The sequence below is a fragment of the Crassostrea angulata genome, chromosome 3 (assembly GCF_025612915.1).
Source record: "Crassostrea angulata isolate pt1a10 chromosome 3, ASM2561291v2, whole genome shotgun sequence".
Taxonomy (NCBI): domain Eukaryota; kingdom Metazoa; phylum Mollusca; class Bivalvia; order Ostreida; family Ostreidae; genus Magallana; species Magallana angulata.
Genome location: NC_069113.1, coordinates 37,248,618 through 37,271,410, shown reverse-complemented (window position 1 = coordinate 37,271,410; position 22,793 = coordinate 37,248,618). Strand labels below are relative to the sequence as shown.

Genomic DNA, 22,793 nt, shown 5'->3' with positions numbered 1-22,793 from the left:
AAAAAATCCATATATTTCGCCTTTTAAATTTTGGTATTATCCTAATAAATATTTCTACATAGAGCTCTTCTACTAAAATGGATAAATACAGTTTAAGAATGGCTACAACCACAAGGTACATTGTTACTTATTCAAGATGCATTTTATGGACAGATGATTGGTTTTCTGATCTTAATGAATGTAATATCATGGTTAACTCTCTATATACATATATCTTTTAGCGTTTTTTAAAAGCAGAATAACCTATTGCACAACGTGTAAGTTTATGATACATGTGTAACTTTAATATATGCATGTAGAGAAGTAGAGGAGATAAGGTTTACATAACTATTAAAACTAGGCTATATGTTGTGATTATAACTGTAATGAAAGTCAGTATACGTGATTGTTTTTTTTCAATTCAAGAGAATTAATGGTTAAGCTTAGATAAAGATATGGTTAATGAATATTGTATATCCATTTACAAATTTTTTATCTTATTTAAAGATCAATTTTTATCATTACTTTGAGCATTTTTACCAATGCTACTAAGGTCTGTCCCAAGATATTTTTGCTGCACATTTGGACGATTTTTAATAAAAATACACATAAATGTGAAAAAGTGCAATTAAAATCGATGAAAGGAAAAATTTCCAAGATAACTTCATTCACACATTATCATTTTCCTTCGTAAAAATTCACAGGGACGAAAACAGATTTCCTACGGAGATTTATAATGGGGAATGTTGGCATCTTTTATCCATTCGGAAGTCACTCGGAATACCTCGACAGTTTTTTAACGTTATCATCCGGGCTAAATTGTGGCTGATGCAATGCAAAATCCCCGTAGACTTTCTAGTTTAACCGTGAATTGAAACTGATAAGCTAGAGGGGGCGTTTCAAAAGGGAAATCTTGGGATTTTTTCATACTATTGAATGAACATCGTTTGAATCAAGAGGTATTTATAAATTATATCGAATAATTTAAGATGCGGCAAAATATCTCGGAGCAGAATATAGTACTAGGTCTATGGTTTGGTAAATAAATCACTGCACATGATTTGGTCTTAAGTTTACCAAAACGAGGTCCATTTGTGATTTACACAAATCAAACGACCGTTTTTCAATACAACAGAAAGAACAGTTATATTGGTTATTTTCTTTATTTTGAAAGATGGTCACGAATGATTAATACATGAAAATATAAAAGTAGTCAACTTAAGGTCAGACGACATGTTCCTCAATTTTAGATAACTTTTTCCAGGAATTTGTTAATGGTTTACTACTACTTTGACAAGCTTTCTTGCAAAAAATTAGGGTACTTTACCAGGCATTTCTGCAAAATACTAGAGTATGCAATTTCCTATATAACCTTCTTGAAAATACAATTGAATTGCTGATATAAAAATAAATTCATATACAGCACAGTAAAATTCACTGTAATAGAACTCTATCTCGGCCGGGTCGGGGCTTTGAACTGACGACCTCTAGAACCTATATGCTTCTGGCAGTGAGCGGCCACGGTTCTAACCACTCGGCCATCTAGACACATAACCACATTCAATTAAATTTTAATCATTTTTAAAATAATTATAAAATTAATATTTTTTATTGGAACTCTTTATTACGAGGAGATACAAAAAAGATTCTTGAGGAACGTGTCGTCTGACCTTAAGTATGATACAATGATATAGCAATAGGAAATAAATGCTTATAGTTGAGGTAAATTTTACAGGACCTTATTAAAACAAAAACAAAAACAAAAAACCCAAAAAACCCAAAAAACAGAAAAAAAACAAACAAACAAATCAAAACAAAGTGAAAAAGTTATTGGACCATATATATATATTTAATTCATCCCTATGTATATTTTTATTTTCAACCCCTAAGTTTCCTAAATAAAAATAATTTTAATTTTCTCCCTTCCATGCGTGGTCTTGGATGATGTAAATGATGATATACATACATAAAATATATATGATATATATGTACATGAGAAAAAATATAATACATGATTAAACCTGCTTAACGTGGCAAACACATTCCTAAATAAATGTTTATGGTATAAATGTTTTAAACAACACTGTTTTCTTTGAAGCAAAAACCCTTTGATTTCAGTTATTCAAGGTCAATGCGTATACACCGGTATCAATTTATTGAAATTTTATATCAATGGACCACCAGATACCCCAAAAGTAATTAAACTCAGTGTTTAAGACTAATGACAAACGACCTCTTGATAATTGTACAAAGTTTATCCAAAACCTGACTGAAAGCCGTACTAAGATCAGAATATTTGGGGACTCGAACCAAATAATTAAAGTCGGGATCGGAGGCTAAATCAGCTGCAAATCCGGTAGTGTATGGATCACCAATCGCTATGACCATTAAGTCAAACGACGGGTTCTTCTTAATGAAATCTATGGCGCCCCTTTCCCCCGTGGTGCTTTCATCGACTATAAGTACACCAACCCTTTTTACATTCAACCTGGTCGGAAAACTTTGGTTCATGGATTGGAGCAACTGGCCAATACCTGGGAACTGTAAATCTGTGAACAGTTTGGTGTTGCGTCCTAGAGGGACATTGCTGTATCTTGGACAGTTGTCGGTGATCCGGCCTACATTAACTTTCCCAGTAGAAAGGTCCAGACTGGAGACAAGAGTGTAAACAAATCTACCAATGACTTCACTTTTTCTGAATCCCAAACTCGACGCATCGTACGCGAACAAGACGTCTGTTTCCTTGTCACCGCTGCATGCTGAAACAAAAAAAAAAGCGCAATATACGTAGCTGACTAAATGTATAGTAAAAAGTGATGTTTTTTTGTTTAAGGACGTATAAAGCGTCTTGATGCATATACCTGACCTAAATTCACAAGGAAGGGCATTAGTAAGAAGGATTTTTTTAATAACAATACTTGTATTGTCAAGTGGTCTGAACACTGTAACTACGTCTTATTATTCATTTAAGAACAGGCACTTGACTGTTTTCGTTAAGTATTTTGACGACGTTATTTATTGGAAAACTCAACTTTTAATAGACAAAACACTACCTAATACATATTGTAAGCTTATAAAACTAATACCTAAATCAGATATCTGTTGCATGGTTGCATGCATCTAATTAACAAAATAAATCAATGATGCCTACTATGGTCTTTTTTGAATGGAAAATGTTTACTGTTAATCAGTGTACCATACACTAGTATTATGTTTATTACTGGAGTTTGAAAACGCCATTTACAGGCTGTGTTTAAAACCCTCATAAAATCTATAAAGATCTTATTACAATGTATAAGCTTTATAACTTCAGCATGAATTATATTTCGAATTTTTTAATAATTTTGGTACATTACCTTAAAAGGATAAACCATTGAATAACTTAGACATATAGCCACAGTGTAAAGTGCGTAAAGAGTGTAAAGTGACCTCTTTAAGATCAAAGATATCACCAAAATATTTAGGTCAAACGCAGAGAATGAAGTTCTTCGTGAATTTATCGTTTTTACTTACTTTGAAGATTCTGAGGAACATCTGGTATCACCGCACAAGCAGACAGAACAAGCAGTTTTTTGATTGCGTGGAGACCAGCAAAATCGTCAACATGAAACAAATGCTTGTTGTTGGGATCATTTGCAATTCTCTTAAGCTCTGATTTGTCCACTTTATTTCCAATACCAATAGCAAAAATGATTATGTTTTCTTGTCTAGCGAGTTCCGATTGTTCCTTGGTGTCTTGAGGGTATCTGGAGATTCCATCGGTCATTACAATGGCAATCTTTATGGCACCTGGGCGGGTTACTCCTTCTCGGAAGCCATATTGTCTGACAAATCTGATGGCTTCAGAGGTATGAGTAACGCCCGTAGCATAGTCAATTCCTTTGATTTGCCTCTTGAGTTCCGCATTGGTTCTTTTGGTATTCAGGGCGACAATATTTCTTGTTCTGTTGCTGAATACCACTACACCAGCCCTGATCCTTCCGTTGACGTTGTCAATCTTTAAATCATCAATCATATCAGATACAAATTTCAGTTCTGTTTCAAAGTCATGTTTCCAAATGCTGCTAGAAGCATCCAACACAAAATAGATATCAGCTTCCTTTTCTCCACAATCTGTAAAACAATTATCATCTACATCAGGTGTGATTAAAATTTATTTTGTCACAATAAACATTTGGTTTTACTGTTCAAACAAGCTTTTAGTTTTTTGTTTTTTTTTAGGTATGAAAATGAAGATCATTTTATAAAAACATGCACTAAGCGATGAGTGATATCGTTTTCACGAAATTGTGAATGGAGCTAATCGGAATACAGCATGAATTATTCAAATAAAATAAATTATTCGTTTACAAACTAACACCAAAACCGATGAAAATATTGTCCAAAACACGTGAAAGTATGTTGATATTTCTCAGCAATAGTTACAAGGAATAAAGGTGAATAGTTAGAATCAATAGTAAAGAATTTAGATTTATTTAAAGTTATTGGCAATTGTATTTTTTATAATTATTGTCAAAGTACGATATGAATATCTTGAACATTTATTATATCTTTCTTTTAATTTTAATGATGTATTCAGTGTAAAGAGGGAGGGAACAATTTGTTGATGACCTTCCTTGCTTTTGTTTCCGTAAACAAAACACTTACTTTTTCCAAAAAATCAAAACTTCCTTGTACGAATAAGTTTAGAGGAAACCTCAAGTTATACAATCACCAAATATCTTATCTTGTCCGGAAAGCTGTTTTGAAGAATATAATAGAGACGTAATAATATTTCCAAAAGACTTAAGAGTTTTATCTTCCTAGCTATGTTTTACATAGATACATGTATCCCTACATGTATCCCTAAAAAAAAAAACAAATTTGCAATTAGCACAAAGTTTTGTGGTTAAAGGCGATCAATTAAAACCCATTGTGACATGAGACGCGGAGGTGGTGGAAACTAAAGTGATTATTAACCATAAGAGGACCACTTACAGTCTGCGGGCTTGTCGCTAACGATATGGTGGATATGATTGCCGTTTGGCTGGTCGTGGTATTGGTAGTAGTGTTTTTTGTAGAAGTCCGCCGGTTTCTGACCGTCCGCCAATACATCAACTGTGGGTAGTGGCGTGGTTGTTGTCGTCGTAGTTGTAGTTGTTGTCGTCGTAGTTGTTGTCGTAGTCACTACGAAAAAAAGAATGTTTTTGGTTATATTATGATGGTGCACCTGCCCATGCTTAAATGCTTTACGTGTACGATTTTTTTTCTTTGACCTACTGTCTCTTTTAATAAAAGTGTTTTAATAAAACATAAGTAAAATTTTTAAGTGGTAGCAGAGAATAAACGAATTGGTAAAGTAACTCTCCGTTTTTTCGAGACATACCTTCACATGCGTTAGATGGCAGTCTGTCTTTGATTCCTTCAAGCTCTGAAAATGTCGATACATTGAAGACATGTTTTTCAGCAGGTTCACTCCCAATGCCTTCCAACTCCTCAAAGTCCAAGTGTTGTCCAACTCCGATTGCAAAAATCTGAATACCCTTTTCTCTGGCGATTTTGGCCGCATCTAAAGTTGCTTGTTTGTTCTGTGATCTACCGTCTGTAATGATGATTGCAACATGGTTAGCGTCAGGCCTTCCCCCAGTTCTCGGATCAAACATGTAGCTGTGCAAGAATTTAAGAGCTCCAGCAGTGTTGGTACGGTATCCATGTTTGTGTCGGATGTACCTTATCGCAGTTTTTAATCGCCGTTTGTCCAAGTATGTCCGCAAGTAGAACTGGGTCCAAAAGGTCTGGGCAAAAGTCGCCACACCCACCCTGGTGTCGTGTGTGTCTGGGCCGATCTTGAAGTAGTCGATAATGTCTTCAACGAATCTTAATTGCCTTTTGAAGTCTGGCTCCCAAATGCTTCGCGATGTGTCCAGAAGAAAAACAAGGTCGATGCCTTTACACGGGGCTTGTCCATTTACCAATACTGTTTAGTTAAAGTTTTAAACAAGTAGTACATATACAATAAAATATTGCAAAACTTATAATTAATTTGATAGTTAAACAACATTGTAAAAAGAACACTTACTTTCATTGCTGAGAAGCTTGCCGGACTGTAACAGAAAAAAAATTAATTAAAATATATAGTTTAAAGCAAATTTTGAGCAATTATTTTATATAAGATACATGAATAAAATTGCATGTATTTTTGAAAAAGTCATTGACATTTATAGAATAAAATAGAAACGAAATACTCACAGCAAAACTGATCAGAAACAAGAGAGGTAATATTTTGTAAAGCTCCATCAACCCTTGTGATCTTTCTCAAGAGACGAACAAGAGGAATTTGATTAGCATGCATCAATAAATCTTTTTATATAACCATGTGACCATAAGTGCCGTTAACGTAATATATATTTTTAGTAAATTCCGGTATAGATTGAAAATACGTTACATCTTGACATACACTTTGATATAAAAAATGAATTGTTTTAAAAAGTAGGTAATGTTTTGGTAAACAAGTGTTTGATAAAGGAAGTTGTTAGTTGTTAGTAATATTTGGATGAATTGAGTTAGTTATTGATGATTGGCTTATTTAAAGCTCAAAACAAAAGCCTGAAGAGCCAGGAATGGCGAACACGTTTACAGTAAATAGCATCATTTTGTGATTTTATTCTGGATATTCATTATTTTTAAATTTTATATATATATATATATATATATATATATATATATATATATATATATATATATATATATATAACAGAACCATTATAATTGTTTATTGTTTATTTTTTCCTCTACCCACACCTAAAGTGTAAATTGTGTATATGTTTGTAATAGTTTCTATGTTGTTAACTACAACCGTAGAGAAAAATAAACTGTTCAACTGCTATGCTCCAATTAATCAAATATCCATCTTAGCATATATTTGTAATTCTACAGAATAGTATAGGGTAAGACATCTAATTTGGAAAACCTAATATCAAACTCAGAAAGAATATAAATAATGTAAACCAAAATATACTTTTTTGAACGACAATGACAAGACAATGTGATAATGATAAAATATCTTAATGTGATAAACTAAAACCAACATGAAAATAATATAATACATACATGTATTACTATAATTTTTAATGTGTTTTGGTGTCGAACAAAAAAAATACCAGATAAATACTTGTCCTTAATTGGAAATTGTAGTGGTTTTTTTTTTTAATTTTCGAGCATTCGAGGCAGTTAATTATTGTACCTTGCGTGTAGTGAAATCAGCTCTTTAATGCATAACTTCTTAATAGCTAAAGTATACTCATGTTTAAGACATGTTTACGCAAATTTCAAGTCACCTTATGTAAGGAAAATGTGTCCAATCTTACTATATCTTTTTAAATTTATCAACAGCAAAACAATGAAAATTGTTTAAAGGCCGAACATTTTTACCGGGTGGTAAATCTCAGGTAAGGGCGGGGCTTAATTATCTGAGGTGTGAGAGCCTCCGGGGCTTGCATCTACCTGTGGTCGTGAACGCTGCTAATCGCTATACACAGGAGGCAAATTAATACACACGAAATAAAGAATTAGTCAGAATTGGTCTTAGTATTAATATCTTATTGTTCTTATGACCATACGAAGCGATTTTATACGGAAATGGTATGTGTCGTCCGAATTTTCTCTAAGCACACGTGTGTAAAGCACAATTGAAAAAATGCAGTAAATTAATTCTGCTATAAAAGTATAACTCAGTACATTGTGTTTAGCACTTGACATTGTTTAAAAAGTTAATTTTAACAATTATAATAGTATAAGAAAACCATGCGATCAGTAAGAATGTGGAATGTAAAGACAGCCATTATACGTCGACAATTAATGGAGTTCGTTTTCCATGGAGTGACGTTTACATGGACCAACTTCTTACCAGTAAATATAGCTTTAGTAGCATATTGTACGTTTGTTGTAAAAAGAAAATTTTATATGTTTTGGAGCTGTCCATGCATTTTCGTGGAATTTATTAGGTCACACACATTCAACATAATTCAAATATAAATTGTGCGTATTTTCAATCACTGAATAATTATTTTTCATAATCAATTTTAATACTGGTAATGTTTAAAAATCAATTTTCAACCCCCCCCCCCCTTTAATACATGACGGAAGATACCGTTGTTAATTGCTAGTAAACAGAAATCCGCGGACCTGGCAAGATCACGCTCGGACGTTCACGTCAATCAAACTGGGTGCTATTGTTTCAAACTTGATTGACAAGCGGCATCATTTTGAAGTTTGTACAGGTAAAAAAGGGGGCGTTTGTAAAATGTTCGGCCTTTAAACTAAACGAAAAGGACCACAAGTGCTAAACTTTTAAACCTTGTTCATATGCATATAATTATGTTTATATGGTGGAAGATCTCTGCCCCTTGTGTGCAAGTTATTTTTCAATCAAATATGTCGACATGCAAAATAAATATTTTGACATGCAAGATAATTATGTTAACATGCAACATAATTATGTTGACATGCAAGAAAATTGGAATCAGATAAGAATTATACAAAATCTCAAAAAATCCAAAAATATCGCCCACCTGTGACATCCAAGATACTAGATGGTATTTTTTTATGTCGACATGCAACTTATTTATGTTAACATGCAAGATAAATATGCTGACATACAACTTATTTATGTCAACATGCATCTTATTTATGTCGACATGCAACTTATCTATGTCAACATGCAACTATGTAATGTTGACATGCGAGATGAATATGTTGTCATGCAACTTAGTTATGTTTACATGCGAGATGAATATGTTGACATGCAACTTATAAGTTGTATGTCAACATAACTAAGTTGCATGTCGACATAAATATGTTGCATGTCAACATATTTATCTTGCATGTCAACATAACTACGTTGCATGTCGACATAAATAAGTTGCATGTAGACATAAAGAAGTTGCATGTTAACATAAATAAGTTGCATGCTGACATCAGTAGGTAGCGTATCTAGCATCTTGGATGTCACATGTTGGCGATATTTGAGATTTTTTATAACTCTTATTTGATTGTAGTTTTCTTGCATGTCAACATAGTTATGTTGCATGTAGACATAACTATCTTGCATATCAACATATTTATCTTGCATGTCGACATAATTAATTGAAAAATAACTTGCACACATGGGGCAGAGATATGCCACCATATGTTTCGTATAGTCTGTACAAATGAAAAAAAGCTATCAGAAAATTACAAGCAAGTTACTCCATCTAAAATAATAACTGACGTCAAAAAAAGAATTAAGTCTTTGCTTAAATTGTTCGATATGAGCAAAATTAAAGTTTGAATAAAACCTTGAATATTGTTCAGCATTCAACATGTAAACAAACACAGAGCCCGATCGAGTCGTTTGCATAAAAAGAATTGTGAGCTATGTAGAACTCGCTTATAACCTGTCGACTGACCCCCCCCCCCCCTTTTGTCTGATTATTAGAAAAACCCACAATAAACATTTATTATAGGATATTCATCAAATATGCAATCTAATTAAAACTACACTTATAAATCGGCTTCTAAAATCTGAAATATAAAAATTAAGGAGCTGGATTTTCAGAAAAATCCGGTTTATGATCGCAATTATTATGGTACCTTTGTGTTGCTTATATTGTGACACGTCACATGTTGCCTTATATTATACCACTTACTAATTATTTTGAAAATGCAAAAGGCAATATATAATTAGACTCAATAATTATCTTAATTTTTAATAATCTTAATTGTTGACGACCCAAACCCTTTCTCTTTATCTATACTGCTTGACTTTACCCATTACATTATCTTCTTTTAATCAAAAGGTCTACCAACAAATGTAAAAAAAAATGTGTTTGTGTAGGGTGTTTTTATGATAATCATCTTTGAGCTACCTATTGAAATAGGATACTGTGAATGCATGAATGCATCTTTATAAAGAAGCGTTTAAATTCCACATCTAGAAGTTTAAAAACGTCATTGTTCAGATGGAAATCCCGAGTCAATTGCGTAATGTTGCTTTTTTAAATGGTATTTTCATTTCCGTGATTGTTGAAGACAAAATTCAGTAAGTATTATTTTGAGATTTAAGTGTTTATTTCCTCACTGTAAATCATCTTCGTAAATACTTTCTTTTCGGATTGAAATTAGTGGATTAAAACAGTGGTTGATATAAAAATACGTCCAATGTTGTGCCAATTTGTTTTTGAAACCATGCCAAGAATTAAAATTTGCCCAAAAGAGGTGGTTTGGTTTCTTTTTTAATTTTCACTTGTTAAATATAACTTGCTACATATGTTAGTTATATTTCGACCCTTTTAACTTTTTTAGAAATGCACTTGGAATATGTTGGTTTTCTATTTATAAACATTCACGCGATCACTGAGTCAAACGTTGTATCACGAGTTAAAAAAGGAAAACAATCAATGATAAAAAAAACAAAAAACAACCAAATAAACCGCGTAAGCCCATGCATTGATCAATGTAAATGTGCTGCACGTTATCCTTTTAGAAATCTCAAGACACGTTGGAATGGAGGAAAATGAAAAGTTTGTGGACATTCTAATTGATTGTTTTGTTGAATTCCGTGAGAGCGTGGACTTGCTTATTATTAGGGGTGACTTGATACAAGGAAGAATCTTTACTCCCACGCAAATAAAAGACATTGAAACTCCAATTCGTTCCAAGAGTAGTGAAAATCTTTTAATGGAATTCATCGATAAGAAGCCATCGCATATAAAATCCTTCCTTAAAATACTAGAAAAGGATTATAATTTTCTCGTGCAAACGTTTTACACTAAATTTTCTGAGAGGTATGGCAAAGTTCATAACCAAATGAAGCTGGATATATTTACAAACTACAGAAAGCAACACTCTTTGCCATTGCGTCATAAATTGAAATTACTATCACACAGAGGCGAGATAAGTGAATTCAATTCTATTGTTGCATCATGGGAAGAGAAATGGGAGTTGTCACTAAAGGAGGAGTCCATTTCGACTGAACGAAAAACGCGTTTAGCAGACATGTATTTCATGACACTGGATGCACAGCTCGAACATCGTCGAGTAATGTGTGACCGTGACCTCGTCAACGATAAACTGCTTTTTACCAAAGTCAGATATATTGCTTCCATGACCTCTCAGCCATACCTATCATACATGATGTACTTGGCCAGGTATGGCTCTGCTAAGAGGCTGGCTGGAATGCCATTTGATGATAGCATAAAGGAAGTTGAAGAAGCCCTCAGCCGATTTGACTTAATTCCTGCGTGTCGCGAAACAGGAATTGTACTGTATATTTACTTTAATATGATATCTAGTATATATGAAAAGGAGCCGAGAGAATCAGAAAGAAGTCGTCTTCTAGAATTAGCCATAAAGGCTATCCATCATTTTGGAAGAGAGGATGAAAAGATGGGAGAAGACTTTAGGAGGATGGTTTTAACGAAAATTGCTCTTGTAAATCTTGGAATAGGAGTTTTTGGAAATCATTTAAAAGATGTTTGTGTGACCGAAGAAAACCGAAAGAAGGCCGGTGATATTCTGCATGAAATAGGAACTAAGTATTGGGATAAATTAGAAGATCGATGGAAGATGTTCTTCTACATTGCAAAATCTAAAGTTTGTGAATTGGACAACGATTTGCCAAAGGCTCACTTAAGTATAGCAAAAGCATCAACATTTTCGTCCAAAGGTAAATTTGTAGGCGAAGGGGTAAACATTAAATATCATTACAACCGACTGTCATTTCAATGGAAAATATTTCTCCTTAAAAAAAATTCACACTCTATTATAGTATGTACCATGTTATTTCTTTACATTTTTTATTTTTTCTTTAGTTTTAATCTTGAATGTTTATTTGGTGAACATTAGATATTCATTAGAATTATAAGGGACTTGTAAAAGTTTGTTATCATTTTAATGTATAAAATGCAGAATAATTTTAATAAATTAGACACACACATACAACTACGAGACTTTTGAAACTGTGGATGTTTTTACTATAATTTGACAATCATTTGTATGAATTATCATAATTATCTTTTTCAGATACATGTATAAGATTTCTAATGTTATTTCTTATCATATTGATATATTTGAAAGCCAAAAAATTAATATTATCTTGATTTAACCTGCTTACTCCTGAAAATGTTTATAATGTACTAGTATTGTATTCTTATAATTAAAAAAATATTTTTTAAAGTTTTTAAATCAATCTAAGATCAGGGATCTCATTCACCACTAAAAAACAAATGAAGATTTAATTACGAAAGTATATCAGTTTTTAAAGCAGGAAAATTTTGCTGCATAAATTGAATGATTTCTTAAACAGTTTTAAAATTAACAAATTTCATGAATTAAAAAACTTTAATTTAAAATTAACAAAACTCTAAATAACGTCGTTTTCCAACGTATAACATTAAAATTCTTTTCTTATGTTCGATTGAATTTAAATTCTAAATGTTCATCATTACCGTCAAACTTGCGCAGAGAGTACATGTATCTCTCTCCATATCCTTTCCTGTCCTATTATTACTAACCATGGTTTTCCAATGAGGTTGGGAAAAAAACACATCGAAAAACAAGGAAATACGTTGAATATGTTCACGTGTACACAAGAATGAGAAATAATATAATAAATTTGTCACTAACACAAGCGAATGGCTACACACGTTGGAGCCATTCTTCTAGGGCAAACTTAGTCCCGGTGCTGACTCTCTCGTGGTCACTTACAGCTCCTGACACTGTTAGCAGAGGCTCTAGGGGGATGTTTCCTTCTACTTGTCGATTGTCCTCATCTATTATATGCCCTCTGAAATAGTACCAGATTTGTCAAAAATCAATTTACATTGCAGCATTTACATCTTTAATATCTTTTATATCTTTTTATATATCTGTATATGATTTGATTTTAATCATTTGATTACCAGTATTACTTAATGATAAAACGCCCATTGTGCACAAACTTAAATGCCAATTTTATTTACATGTGCCATATTTATCTAAACTGTTAAAGTTAAGATAGAAATTGTCACTAAACTAACTAAATTGAGCTTATTTTTTCCCACTCACTTGAATTTTTTAAACAGATTTATATACTAGTAAGTAATACTATTTTTAAAATGCATTGATTATTAAGATCAATGCTTATCGTATCATTATCTTCATCAATGCAGCTTTATGTTTTAATACTATTATTATTAAGATTTATTCATTATCTTATAATTATTTTTTTCCTAAATGCATTTATGTTATTAATACTAATTATAATTTATTCTCATTATCATTTCTATTTTAATAAATACAGTCATTGCATTATAATTCTGTTACTTTGAATAAAAAAATACTTTATTCGTTATGACGGATTCGTATACTTGATAAGAGTGCTTTTTTAAATTATTTTTTTAATGTATGATCTTTTTCCACGGATGTGACAGTAGATTTTACTTTGTGATTACCTGGTGTTTTTTTTTACAAATTTTTTTTTTACTTTTATTATTGATCTCATTTTTCAATAAGATTTTTTTATACAGTGTATCTATTTCTTTTTAAATGTAATACAATGTATTTTACATAATAAAAAGTTGAACTTTCATTGTATTTGAACTGTTTTTATGGTGAATATTTAATTTTCTTTCAATGGAATAAATCTAACACAATCTAAAATCCATTCGAGTCTAGAAAATTCTAACAAAGAGATAATGAAACTACAATCATGAACATTTTGACTTAACATTCATAATTCACTTACATTACTGCGTGGCGTTTTAAAATATTAATGATTACCTCACATATTCGCCTTTCGCAACAGATTCCTTTGGCTTATACCCATGTTCTGTAGCCTTTTCCTCATCTGCTTCCGTGATGCGTTTTACTAAATCTCTGTCTAACCACGCGCATGCGTCAGTCTCTAATGGTTCCAACTGAAGTTGTTTGTTCATCGTATTGGCATCAAAGCCTGGTTTTAATTTTCCGTACAAATAAACTACAATGTGATGACGCTTTGGTGGTCCAATGGTTAACTTTGTAGGATACACCGACTATAAAATTGTAAAGTGTCTACTTATATTTCACATGGACATTGCAAAATATAATTTGACAAAAGAAATCATACATATCGTAACTTAATTAAAGGATTGCTCTGGGAAGACTGTTTACATTTTTTATAATTCATTTTAATTATTGCATACCTCCCATAAAGCCAGCACCTTTAGATCTTCCGAGACAAACTGCTGAGGACGCATCTTTAAACCGGTCTCTTCGTGACATTCACGAAGTCCAGCCATCGCAAACTGAAAATTTTGTTAGACTGCATGCATGAATGTGCCATGTATAGATCTAGCTTGCCTGTAAGTATCCTATGGGTTTTTGCAATGCAATGGTACAGTACTGAACTTTCAGTGAAGATTGCTTTATTTTGATAAAGTAATTTTTAATATATCAGCTAAAAATACCAATTTTAGACGTTTTCTTGTTATGTTACTATAGTCAGTTTTTTTTTCTTCTGATTTATCAATATAATGAAGTGTAGGTATTGTGGGGTTTTTTTTTAAATACAACTGATTGTATTGTGAAAGTAATAAACAACATTTGTCTCACAGGCACCTGGCGATATACATTATTCTTGTAATGATATATTAAACCACTGACCAAATAACATTTACAGTACATTATAAAGTCAGATGACTGTCATTTTTCTCTTCTCACCGTCTCGTTTTCTTCAAGATGACCACCTGGAATAAAAACAAACATCAGGATATCAAATAAATGAAGGTTGTGTCATAAAAAATCGTAATTGGTATTTATGCAACAAGACATCTTAAATGAAAAGCAAATTAAAAGTGTAAAGAATTGGTTTACCAGGAGGTACCCAAACTCCAGGGAAGGTTCGCAAAGTCTTCGCACGCCGAGTCAGGAGTACCTTGCCGTCTGCTGACTCCAGTATAAGAGCTACCCCAGAGTCGATCCCACGACTCTTTGTGTCGTCTGGTAAATCGTCCCGGATTGGTGACGTCAGATTTGTAATGGGGCAAAAAGAGGGGCGCTAGAACCGAGAAAATATCGCACAGGTCTACAGCAAATCATTTCAGGTGAAAATATAAATGCCGAAAAAAAAATTTAAGTTTGACAAAACCCCGATAACAATGTGATATTTATAACAGATCAAAAAAAAGTTATAAAAAATATGTAACTACTAGTATATGAATAATATCAAAAAAATACTGCAGACTACAAATGAAATTCAAAATATAGAACCTTGAGCTTTACGGGCTGGCCTTTCGTCCAGTCATTGGACAGAACAAGCTTGTTGTCCTGTAGATACGCATTTACTTCCGTAACATTGTCTCCCGTTGTCCCAAAATGCTCAATTACACTCTACAATTTACATACATTAATAACGACATTTCTTTTTATATATATATAATTTCCTGTACTGTAATAATTCCCATAGTAGCGTAAAAAAAGTTTTAAGGTCATTCTTGAAAACATTCTTTACAAGCATCCAATTTTGGCCGTTAAGCCCATCATATTTATCTTAAAAACAAATAGAACAGGATTGTAGACAAAGTTTTAAAGTTCAAATACACGTATAACAAATCTTTTTACTTTACATTTTCTTAAGCTCAAGTGTCGCATTTTAAACATTGAAGGCTTTTTTCAAATTTATAGGGTTTAATATTTTTAGCGCAAATATCATAAAAATTACATATCACGATAAAATACATGTAAAATTGAATACATCATCTTCCACATGCAATTACTATAACAATATAGCCATTTCTCTGATTTCTGTGGGTTCTGTTTTATTCAACAAGTCTCAACAGCAAGATTATGAGATGACAATCTGATTGACTGATTTTGGAAACTAAGTTAAGGTAAAGCTTTTGAGAGATGGTACGTGATGTGGACAATGTTGTGAAATAATTTAAAGGTATGATAAATTAAAATGAATATGTCACAGTGGTGAACATGAAGTCAAATCCTTGCAGAGTATACATTAAAAAATATGTCTTTGTATGTGTACATGTATGTATATTTACATTCCCCATATATTTTGCATGTAAAGCTACTGCAAATATAGCACCATAACACAGACAGGGTACTAATAGGTTAAATCACGAGTTTTAATTGTGACGTCACAAACGTTGAACGCTGATAAATACAACGTCACAAGCGAAAATCAAATATCACGCTTGTGGCTGTTACTGTGGCTATTCCATTAATTTGAACTTACCCATAGGATAATACAGTAACTTGAGGTATAATTTGCATTTGCGTCCAAGGCAAGAAGGTAAAAAAAATGTAAATATAAGCATTAAATCCTTATTTTTTGAAAGATATAGTCTCATAACTGCAACGGTGTGTGCAAACAAATTTTCATAACCCGCTAACGCGCGTAATTCAATTTGTATGCACACACCGTTGCAGTTATGAGACTATATCTGTCAAAAAATAAGGATTCAATACTTAAATATTTACATTTCAAATATTTTTTGCATGTAAAGTGTGTGAAAAGATACTGCAGTTATAAGGCTGTAACACACACAGGATACTCAAAGGTTAGAATGACTAGTTTCATTATGACGTCACAAATGTTGAACGCTGTAAAATGCAACGTCACAAGCGAGAATCAAAGTTCACGTTTGTGGCTGTTACAGTGGCTCTCCCATTAACATGAACTTACCCTTAGGATAAAACAGAAATTTTGACCTATAAATTACATTCGCGGACAAGGCAAGAAGTTAAAAAAAATGTAAATATAAGCATTAAATCGTTATTTTTTGAAAGATATAGTCTCATAACTGCAGCGGCGTGTGCATACAAATTTTCATAACGCGCTAGCGCACGTTACTCAATTTGTATGCACATACCGCAACAGAGCAAATGCTATACATAACGCCATGTTCACTAAATAACGTTGTTTATTTCTTAAATTAATAGCAATTGCTTTGCTGGCATATTCCATGATGCGCGCTAGCGCATCATGGAAAATATGCCAGCAGAGCAGTTGCTATTCATAACGCCATGTTCACTAAATAATCGTTGTTTATTACTTATATTTGAATTTTACTACTCGCAAATACTCTGTATTAGCCCAGAGTTTGACATTTAGCTATTGCATCAAAAATAAACATTCAGACTGTAATGTATCTTTTTAATTAACATAGATTTGTTAACAGAATCAATGATATTTTATAACAGTAATTCCTACAAAATGTTATTATAAGAAATGTTTTAATATTTAAATACATCAATTTTTTGGAGTTGGAGAAAAACCACATGATGTATCGTATAGTGGTTTAAATCTATAACGTCATGGAAAAGTATATGACGTCTCACCTTTATGACGTCATAGTATACAGACAGAGCATTGTCGATTATTATAGCATTGAATCATGATTTTTTGAAGTATACACTCTCATAACTGCCGCGGTGTGTCCATACAAATTGAGTAACGCGCGTTAGCGCGTTATGAAAATTTGTATGCACACACCGCGGCATTTATGAGAGTGTATACTTCAAAAAATCATGATTTAATGCTTATATTTACATTTTTTCAACTTCTTGCCTTGTCTGCAAATGTGATGCATGCCTTAAAATTCCTATCTTATTCTAAGGGTAAGTTAATATTAATGGAAGAGCCACAGTAACAGCCACAAGCGTGAACTTTGATTTTCGCTTGTGACGTTGCAGTTTGCAGCGTTCAACGTTTGTGACGTCATAATAAAACTCGTCAATTTAATTGACCTTTGACTACTTGTTGCATTTAGAGGCATTTGAAGATCACAGAATTTAATGGAAAAACACAGTAGAATGTAAATATAGAAAGATAATTGCAGTTCCTTCTTATGGACTTACAGTGGGAAAGAACAATGGATATGCAAATATGAGACTATATCTTTCAAAAAATAATGATTCAATGCTTAAATGAAACGTTCTTTGTATCACGTTTTGACTTCAAAGAGAAATATTATTGAACCTTAAGGATATTTGTGATTATAAATTTAAGAACATTTATTTCATTATGCATTATATTATTCAAGGCATAAATGTGTTAATTTAGTTAACTATTATATAAGAGAACATAGTTTCGTAAAACGAAATGATATTTATATATACTGTATTGACGTCAACTATCCAAAGTTGAATATACTTTGTTCTTTCTCTATTATTTTGAGAGAGGAACGAGGTTTCTGACAATGAGATTTGAATTTTATGATACTAGTTTAATAAACTGCAGATAAAACATGATATGGCATGGACTAAACAATATTAATTTTTACACGTGTTGATGGAGGACAAAACAGCATTTCAATGTCAAAACAAGATCATTTTGAAAGAAAACTGAGAGCAATAATATAAAATGAAACCCAACATCACCCCCCCCCCCCCCCACACACACACACACAATAACATGCACTTATACATTCCAATGTATTCCATTCACAACTATTCTTGTCTTACGAGTGATTATCCCTATGAATAACAATCAGAATGAACCAGCACTTTAATAACAGTTTTATAGGAACATTTACTGTAGGTACATACATTTTCATGTAGATACTTGGGGTGCATTTACATCTGCATCACAACATAAATATTTTCCAATATATTCCTATACCAAAGCTGTTTAATATGCCGGCTTATATGTATTATAATCAATGAATACATCGACTTACTTGTGTGAAACTTGCAGGATTAGGACGGTCTTCGTTTTTATTAACATTCTGCAGATTGACAAGTATCCGTGTCGCTGTCATTGCCCTAATCCCTTTTAAAATGCTTCTTGACAACTTCATGCAACATGAAAGTGAAAGTAGAGGGTTGTTTATTAGAAACATAAAGTTTTGAATTTTCACGGTATTAAATTTCCGGAATACCATTCCCCCCCCCCCCCCCCCCACCCCAAATGACGGACAAAAGTAAACAAATTATTGATGGCTCTTTTTTACAATATATACGAATGATATTTACAGTATGCGTCGCGACTGCAAAATACTGATATAGCATAACAGCAGGTTATTTTTAGTCATTTTATTTTTAAAATGTCGCAGAAGTGATCGCCACCCCGATTCAGTGTTATTGCCTTAACTGCTGCCAACGGTGACTGATTAATCAATTAGCAATGCCAACAATACTATCAGAGACATAAATGTCTATGGTACACTATATAATTATGTGTGTGTGTATTAATAGTAATACAATTTATATTGATCCATGCACCTGTATAAAATAAATGCATATAAAACAAATTTTTAAATTTATTCATGAGCTTTCGACTTATGCTTCGGATCACATTTATTTTAACCATTTTCATTATGAATTTTGCATTAATTAAATAGCCCTATCATTAATGTGGCATTCCCTATATCCATTCAATACAATATTTGCATTTAAGAAAAGCTGCAGTTCTGTCGCTATGAAAAAACTTCAGAATTGTTATATTCTTTGGAAAACCATTTTCCCTTTTGTCCCGAATTATTAAGGTAGAGACGGGTATGAATAATTAAGGTATATATAAACTACAGCATCCGCAGCACAGTTAAGGCTGTCAATAAACTCCGTTCAGACAAAAAGTACGGGAAATGTGCATTATGACATCACAGTATATTACAAACCTCGAAAGTACTTATTAATCTATTTATTAGTAAAATTAACTTATACTAATCTTTTAATTAAAAACAACAAATGCTATTACTTACAATTTTGATGTCCGTTATATCGTACACACTGAAAAATAAGCGAGATGTCGTTCTCGCTGTACTACAAAATATGACGTCATATGCTTCAAAATGACGCATTAAGTTAAATCATTGAAGGCTATCTTGCAGTTTTATAGCGAAGAAAAATAAATGTCATACATTAACGGAAAAGTATAAATGAATATTTTGTTTAAAATTATTATTAGTAGAATGCTACCTATATAGTCTTATTTTCATTTTGTTAAAAGTATCACCGTGCAAAATTCATCGTTCAATTATAACTTTATTTTGGACTTTACTTTTAAAATTCAACATATGTTTTTAATATTTTCTCACAGTCTATTTCTTACAAAGTTACTTATTTAATTAGTGATTAACACTTTTCGGACTCTATATGTGATTTCAAAGAGACAGAGTGGCATGTCTCAAGGACTGTTAATCTCCTAAAACAACATTGTGCAATTATCAGTTTTTCATGTCTTGGACATCAAAGACTCATTGAGTTTATTTAATTATTTTATATCTGTGAACCTTTCACTCAGCTTACTTACATGTATGTCACCACCTGTCAATTTATTGTCATTGTTCAAATTCCTTTATATAGTTATGTACAATTGTCAATCGGTAGTCTGGAATACGGCGGCCAGCCTCGGCCATGTCCGACTCACCCAGAGTCTTGAGTCCGGAGGCCACTACTGGCCATATCCGACTTGTTTGTAAAATGTCTATCTGTTAAAATGTTGCCATCGTTGAATCTCGTCAAATAAATACGGAATCCTTCATCACTTGGTTTATTTTCTGGAACTGTATACTGGTAGACCTTCGGGAATACGGCAAACCTACCCTTCGTTTTTACCTTACGGCTTACAACGCGCCACAACTTTATACCTTATACCCTTTACGCCAACATTCCCTCACCCGGTTCGTACTGCACACGACCGATGCAGATCCAGAAGAATTTCTCTAGCACCGTAAAATCTACGCGGTCACAGTTGGTGGAGAATCCGGGTAACAACAACGCCCGGGGTTGCTGCATATATTTTGCAGTAGCCAGATCCTGGACCTCTTCAGCCAGCGAGTTTCCCCCATTAAACATCAACTCAACGTAACAACGACGGACAACAACAGCCACAGTCATCATAAACAGCGCAGATCTGATCGCCGTGGAGTTCCAACCAACGTTTCAACACCCTTTCAACGCCCAATTACTACTGTCTCAAGAATTAAACCAAAGAACTCAACAAAATGACAAGATTGTGATACTTCATTCAAAACACGAGGACGTGTTTTCTCCGGAGCGGTGGGAAATTATCACCGTGCAAAATTCATCGTTCAATTATAACTTTATTTTGGACTTTACTTTTAAAATTCAACATATGTTTTTAATATTTTCTCACAGTCTATTTCTTACAAAGTTACTTATTTAATTAGTGATTAACACTTTTCGGACTCTATATGTGATTTCAAAGAGACAGAGTGGCATGTCTCAAGGACTGTTAATCTCCTAAAACAACATTGTGCAATTATCAGTTTTTCATGTCTTGGACATCAAAGACTCATTGAGTTTATTTAATTATTTTATATCTGTGAACCTTTCACTCAGCTTACTTACATGTATGTCACCACCTGTCAATTTATTGTCATTGTTCAAATTCCTTTATATAGTTATGTACAATTGTCAATCGGTAGTCTGGAATACGGCGGCCAGCCTCGGCCATGTCCGACTCACCCAGAGTCTTGAGTCCGGAGGCCACTACTGGCCATATCCGACTTGTTTGTAAAATGTCTATCTGTTAAAATGTTGCCATCGTTGAATCTCGTCAAATAAATACGGAATCCTTCATCACTTGGTTTATTTTCTGGAACTGTATACTGGTAGACCTTCGGGAATACGGCAAACCTACCCTTCGTTTTTACCTTACGGCTTACAACGCGCCACAACTTTATACCTTATACCCTTTACGCCAACATTCCCTCACCCGGTTCGTACTGCACACGACCGATGCAGATCCAGAAGAATTTCTCTAGCACCGTAAAATCTACGCGGTCACAAAAGTATGCATCGTATAAAGAATCCACCTCGGTTTTGTATAAAATATCGTATATCTAAAATCTGAGTACCTAAATAAATCACTTAATTGCAAGGGCATACACTTACCTGATCCCGACAAACTTTTACATGTGAATTTGAAATATGCTATGTAACTTAAAAACTTCTACGATCCTTGTAAAATCTTACAAATTAATTATTTTTTAATGAAATTAACCCTGTGACCTTCAAAATTATTCAACATATGCATTATAAATTACGGTTTCTACTAATAAATATTCTTATCTTAAAAAGTTCGCACCGTTTTTCAAAATCTACGATATAACATTAAGTTATTTCATAATTCAGTTGTGAATTTTGACATGATTATGCCCTTGCAATATTGAATTTTTTAAATGACCTCAAAACTACAAATACATCTGCTTGTACCATGCGACTGCCATATCACGTGACCACTATGAACATAAAATATTGTACTGTTATATATATATTTTAGAAACATATTGCGTTTGAGTGACTGTTATTGATTTTAAAAAGGACATGCCAGTTTAACTAAAGTATACGCGTTTTCATCACAAAAATTTGCCCATATTTTTATTGACCGCCTTAACTGTACTGCGTCCCTAGCTGCGACCAGACCGGGAGTTACAGACGTGCAGCTACATCATCCCAAGCCACGGTCCGGAGTCCGCATAGCTAAGCCTATCAAGTTGCTTTCAAATATTTTTAACACAAAATGCAGAATAAACTGAGGAGCAATTAACATGCAAGTTTAAATAAACATACTTTTTCGGGTGCGTTGCATCGTTTTTGAAAAGGAAGGAGGAGGCAGACATAAATACCCGAAATATTCACAAGCAAAAAAAAAAAATCCCCATCCCCATTCTCCCCCCCCCCCCCCCCCCCCCGGTACATGCCTGTTACTTTTATAGTTACTGTAGTTTTACTAACTGTGGCTTAAAATATGCAGTTCTTGAGATGATTATAAGATTTTTCAAAATTATTCCTATGTTGAGCTTGGCTTCCTTTCTTTAGGCAACATTTTTAATCATGGGGGTAAAGCTTGAACA

The 22,793-nt window shown here is 33.0% G+C and overlaps 3 protein-coding genes across 4 annotated transcripts; 1 reads left to right on the top strand and 2 right to left on the bottom strand.

Annotated features, from left to right (window-relative positions):
- Positions 1 to 1,123: 1,123 nt before the first annotated feature.
- On the bottom strand, positions 1,124 to 6,359 carry LOC128176246 (cartilage matrix protein-like). The gene is made up of 6 exons (XM_052842438.1): positions 6,208 to 6,359; positions 6,038 to 6,062; positions 5,345 to 5,935; positions 4,957 to 5,145; positions 3,493 to 4,092; positions 1,124 to 2,738 (listed from the first exon to the last, which is right to left on the bottom strand). Exons 1-6 carry the CDS (start codon positions 6,253 to 6,255, stop codon positions 2,185 to 2,187), a joined length of 2,007 nt encoding a protein of 668 aa, XP_052698398.1. The 5' UTR covers positions 6,256 to 6,359; the 3' UTR covers positions 1,124 to 2,184.
- Positions 6,360 to 9,436: 3,077 nt separating this feature from the next.
- LOC128175348 (uncharacterized) lies at positions 9,437 to 11,855 on the top strand. Of its 2 annotated transcripts, none has more exons than XM_052840896.1 (2): positions 9,437 to 10,036; positions 10,481 to 11,855. In XM_052840896.1, exon 2 carries the CDS (start codon positions 10,501 to 10,503, stop codon positions 11,839 to 11,841), a length of 1,341 nt encoding a protein of 446 aa, XP_052696856.1. In that variant the 5' UTR covers positions 9,437 to 10,036; positions 10,481 to 10,500; the 3' UTR covers positions 11,842 to 11,855. The 2 variants fall into 2 exon arrangements, with proteins under 2 accessions (XP_052696856.1, XP_052696857.1); XM_052840897.1 differs by having other exon boundaries at positions 10,300 to 11,855.
- A 10-nt stretch (positions 11,856 to 11,865) lies between these two features.
- LOC128175349 (nucleoside diphosphate-linked moiety X motif 17-like) lies at positions 11,866 to 18,787 on the bottom strand. Its single transcript, XM_052840898.1, has 7 exons — positions 18,651 to 18,787; positions 15,226 to 15,345; positions 14,830 to 15,013; positions 14,677 to 14,702; positions 14,160 to 14,261; positions 13,756 to 14,009; positions 11,866 to 12,781 (listed from the first exon to the last, which is right to left on the bottom strand). Exons 1-7 carry the CDS (start codon positions 18,768 to 18,770, stop codon positions 12,634 to 12,636), a joined length of 954 nt encoding a protein of 317 aa, XP_052696858.1. The 5' UTR covers positions 18,771 to 18,787; the 3' UTR covers positions 11,866 to 12,633.
- Positions 18,788 to 22,793: the final 4,006 nt, after the last annotated feature.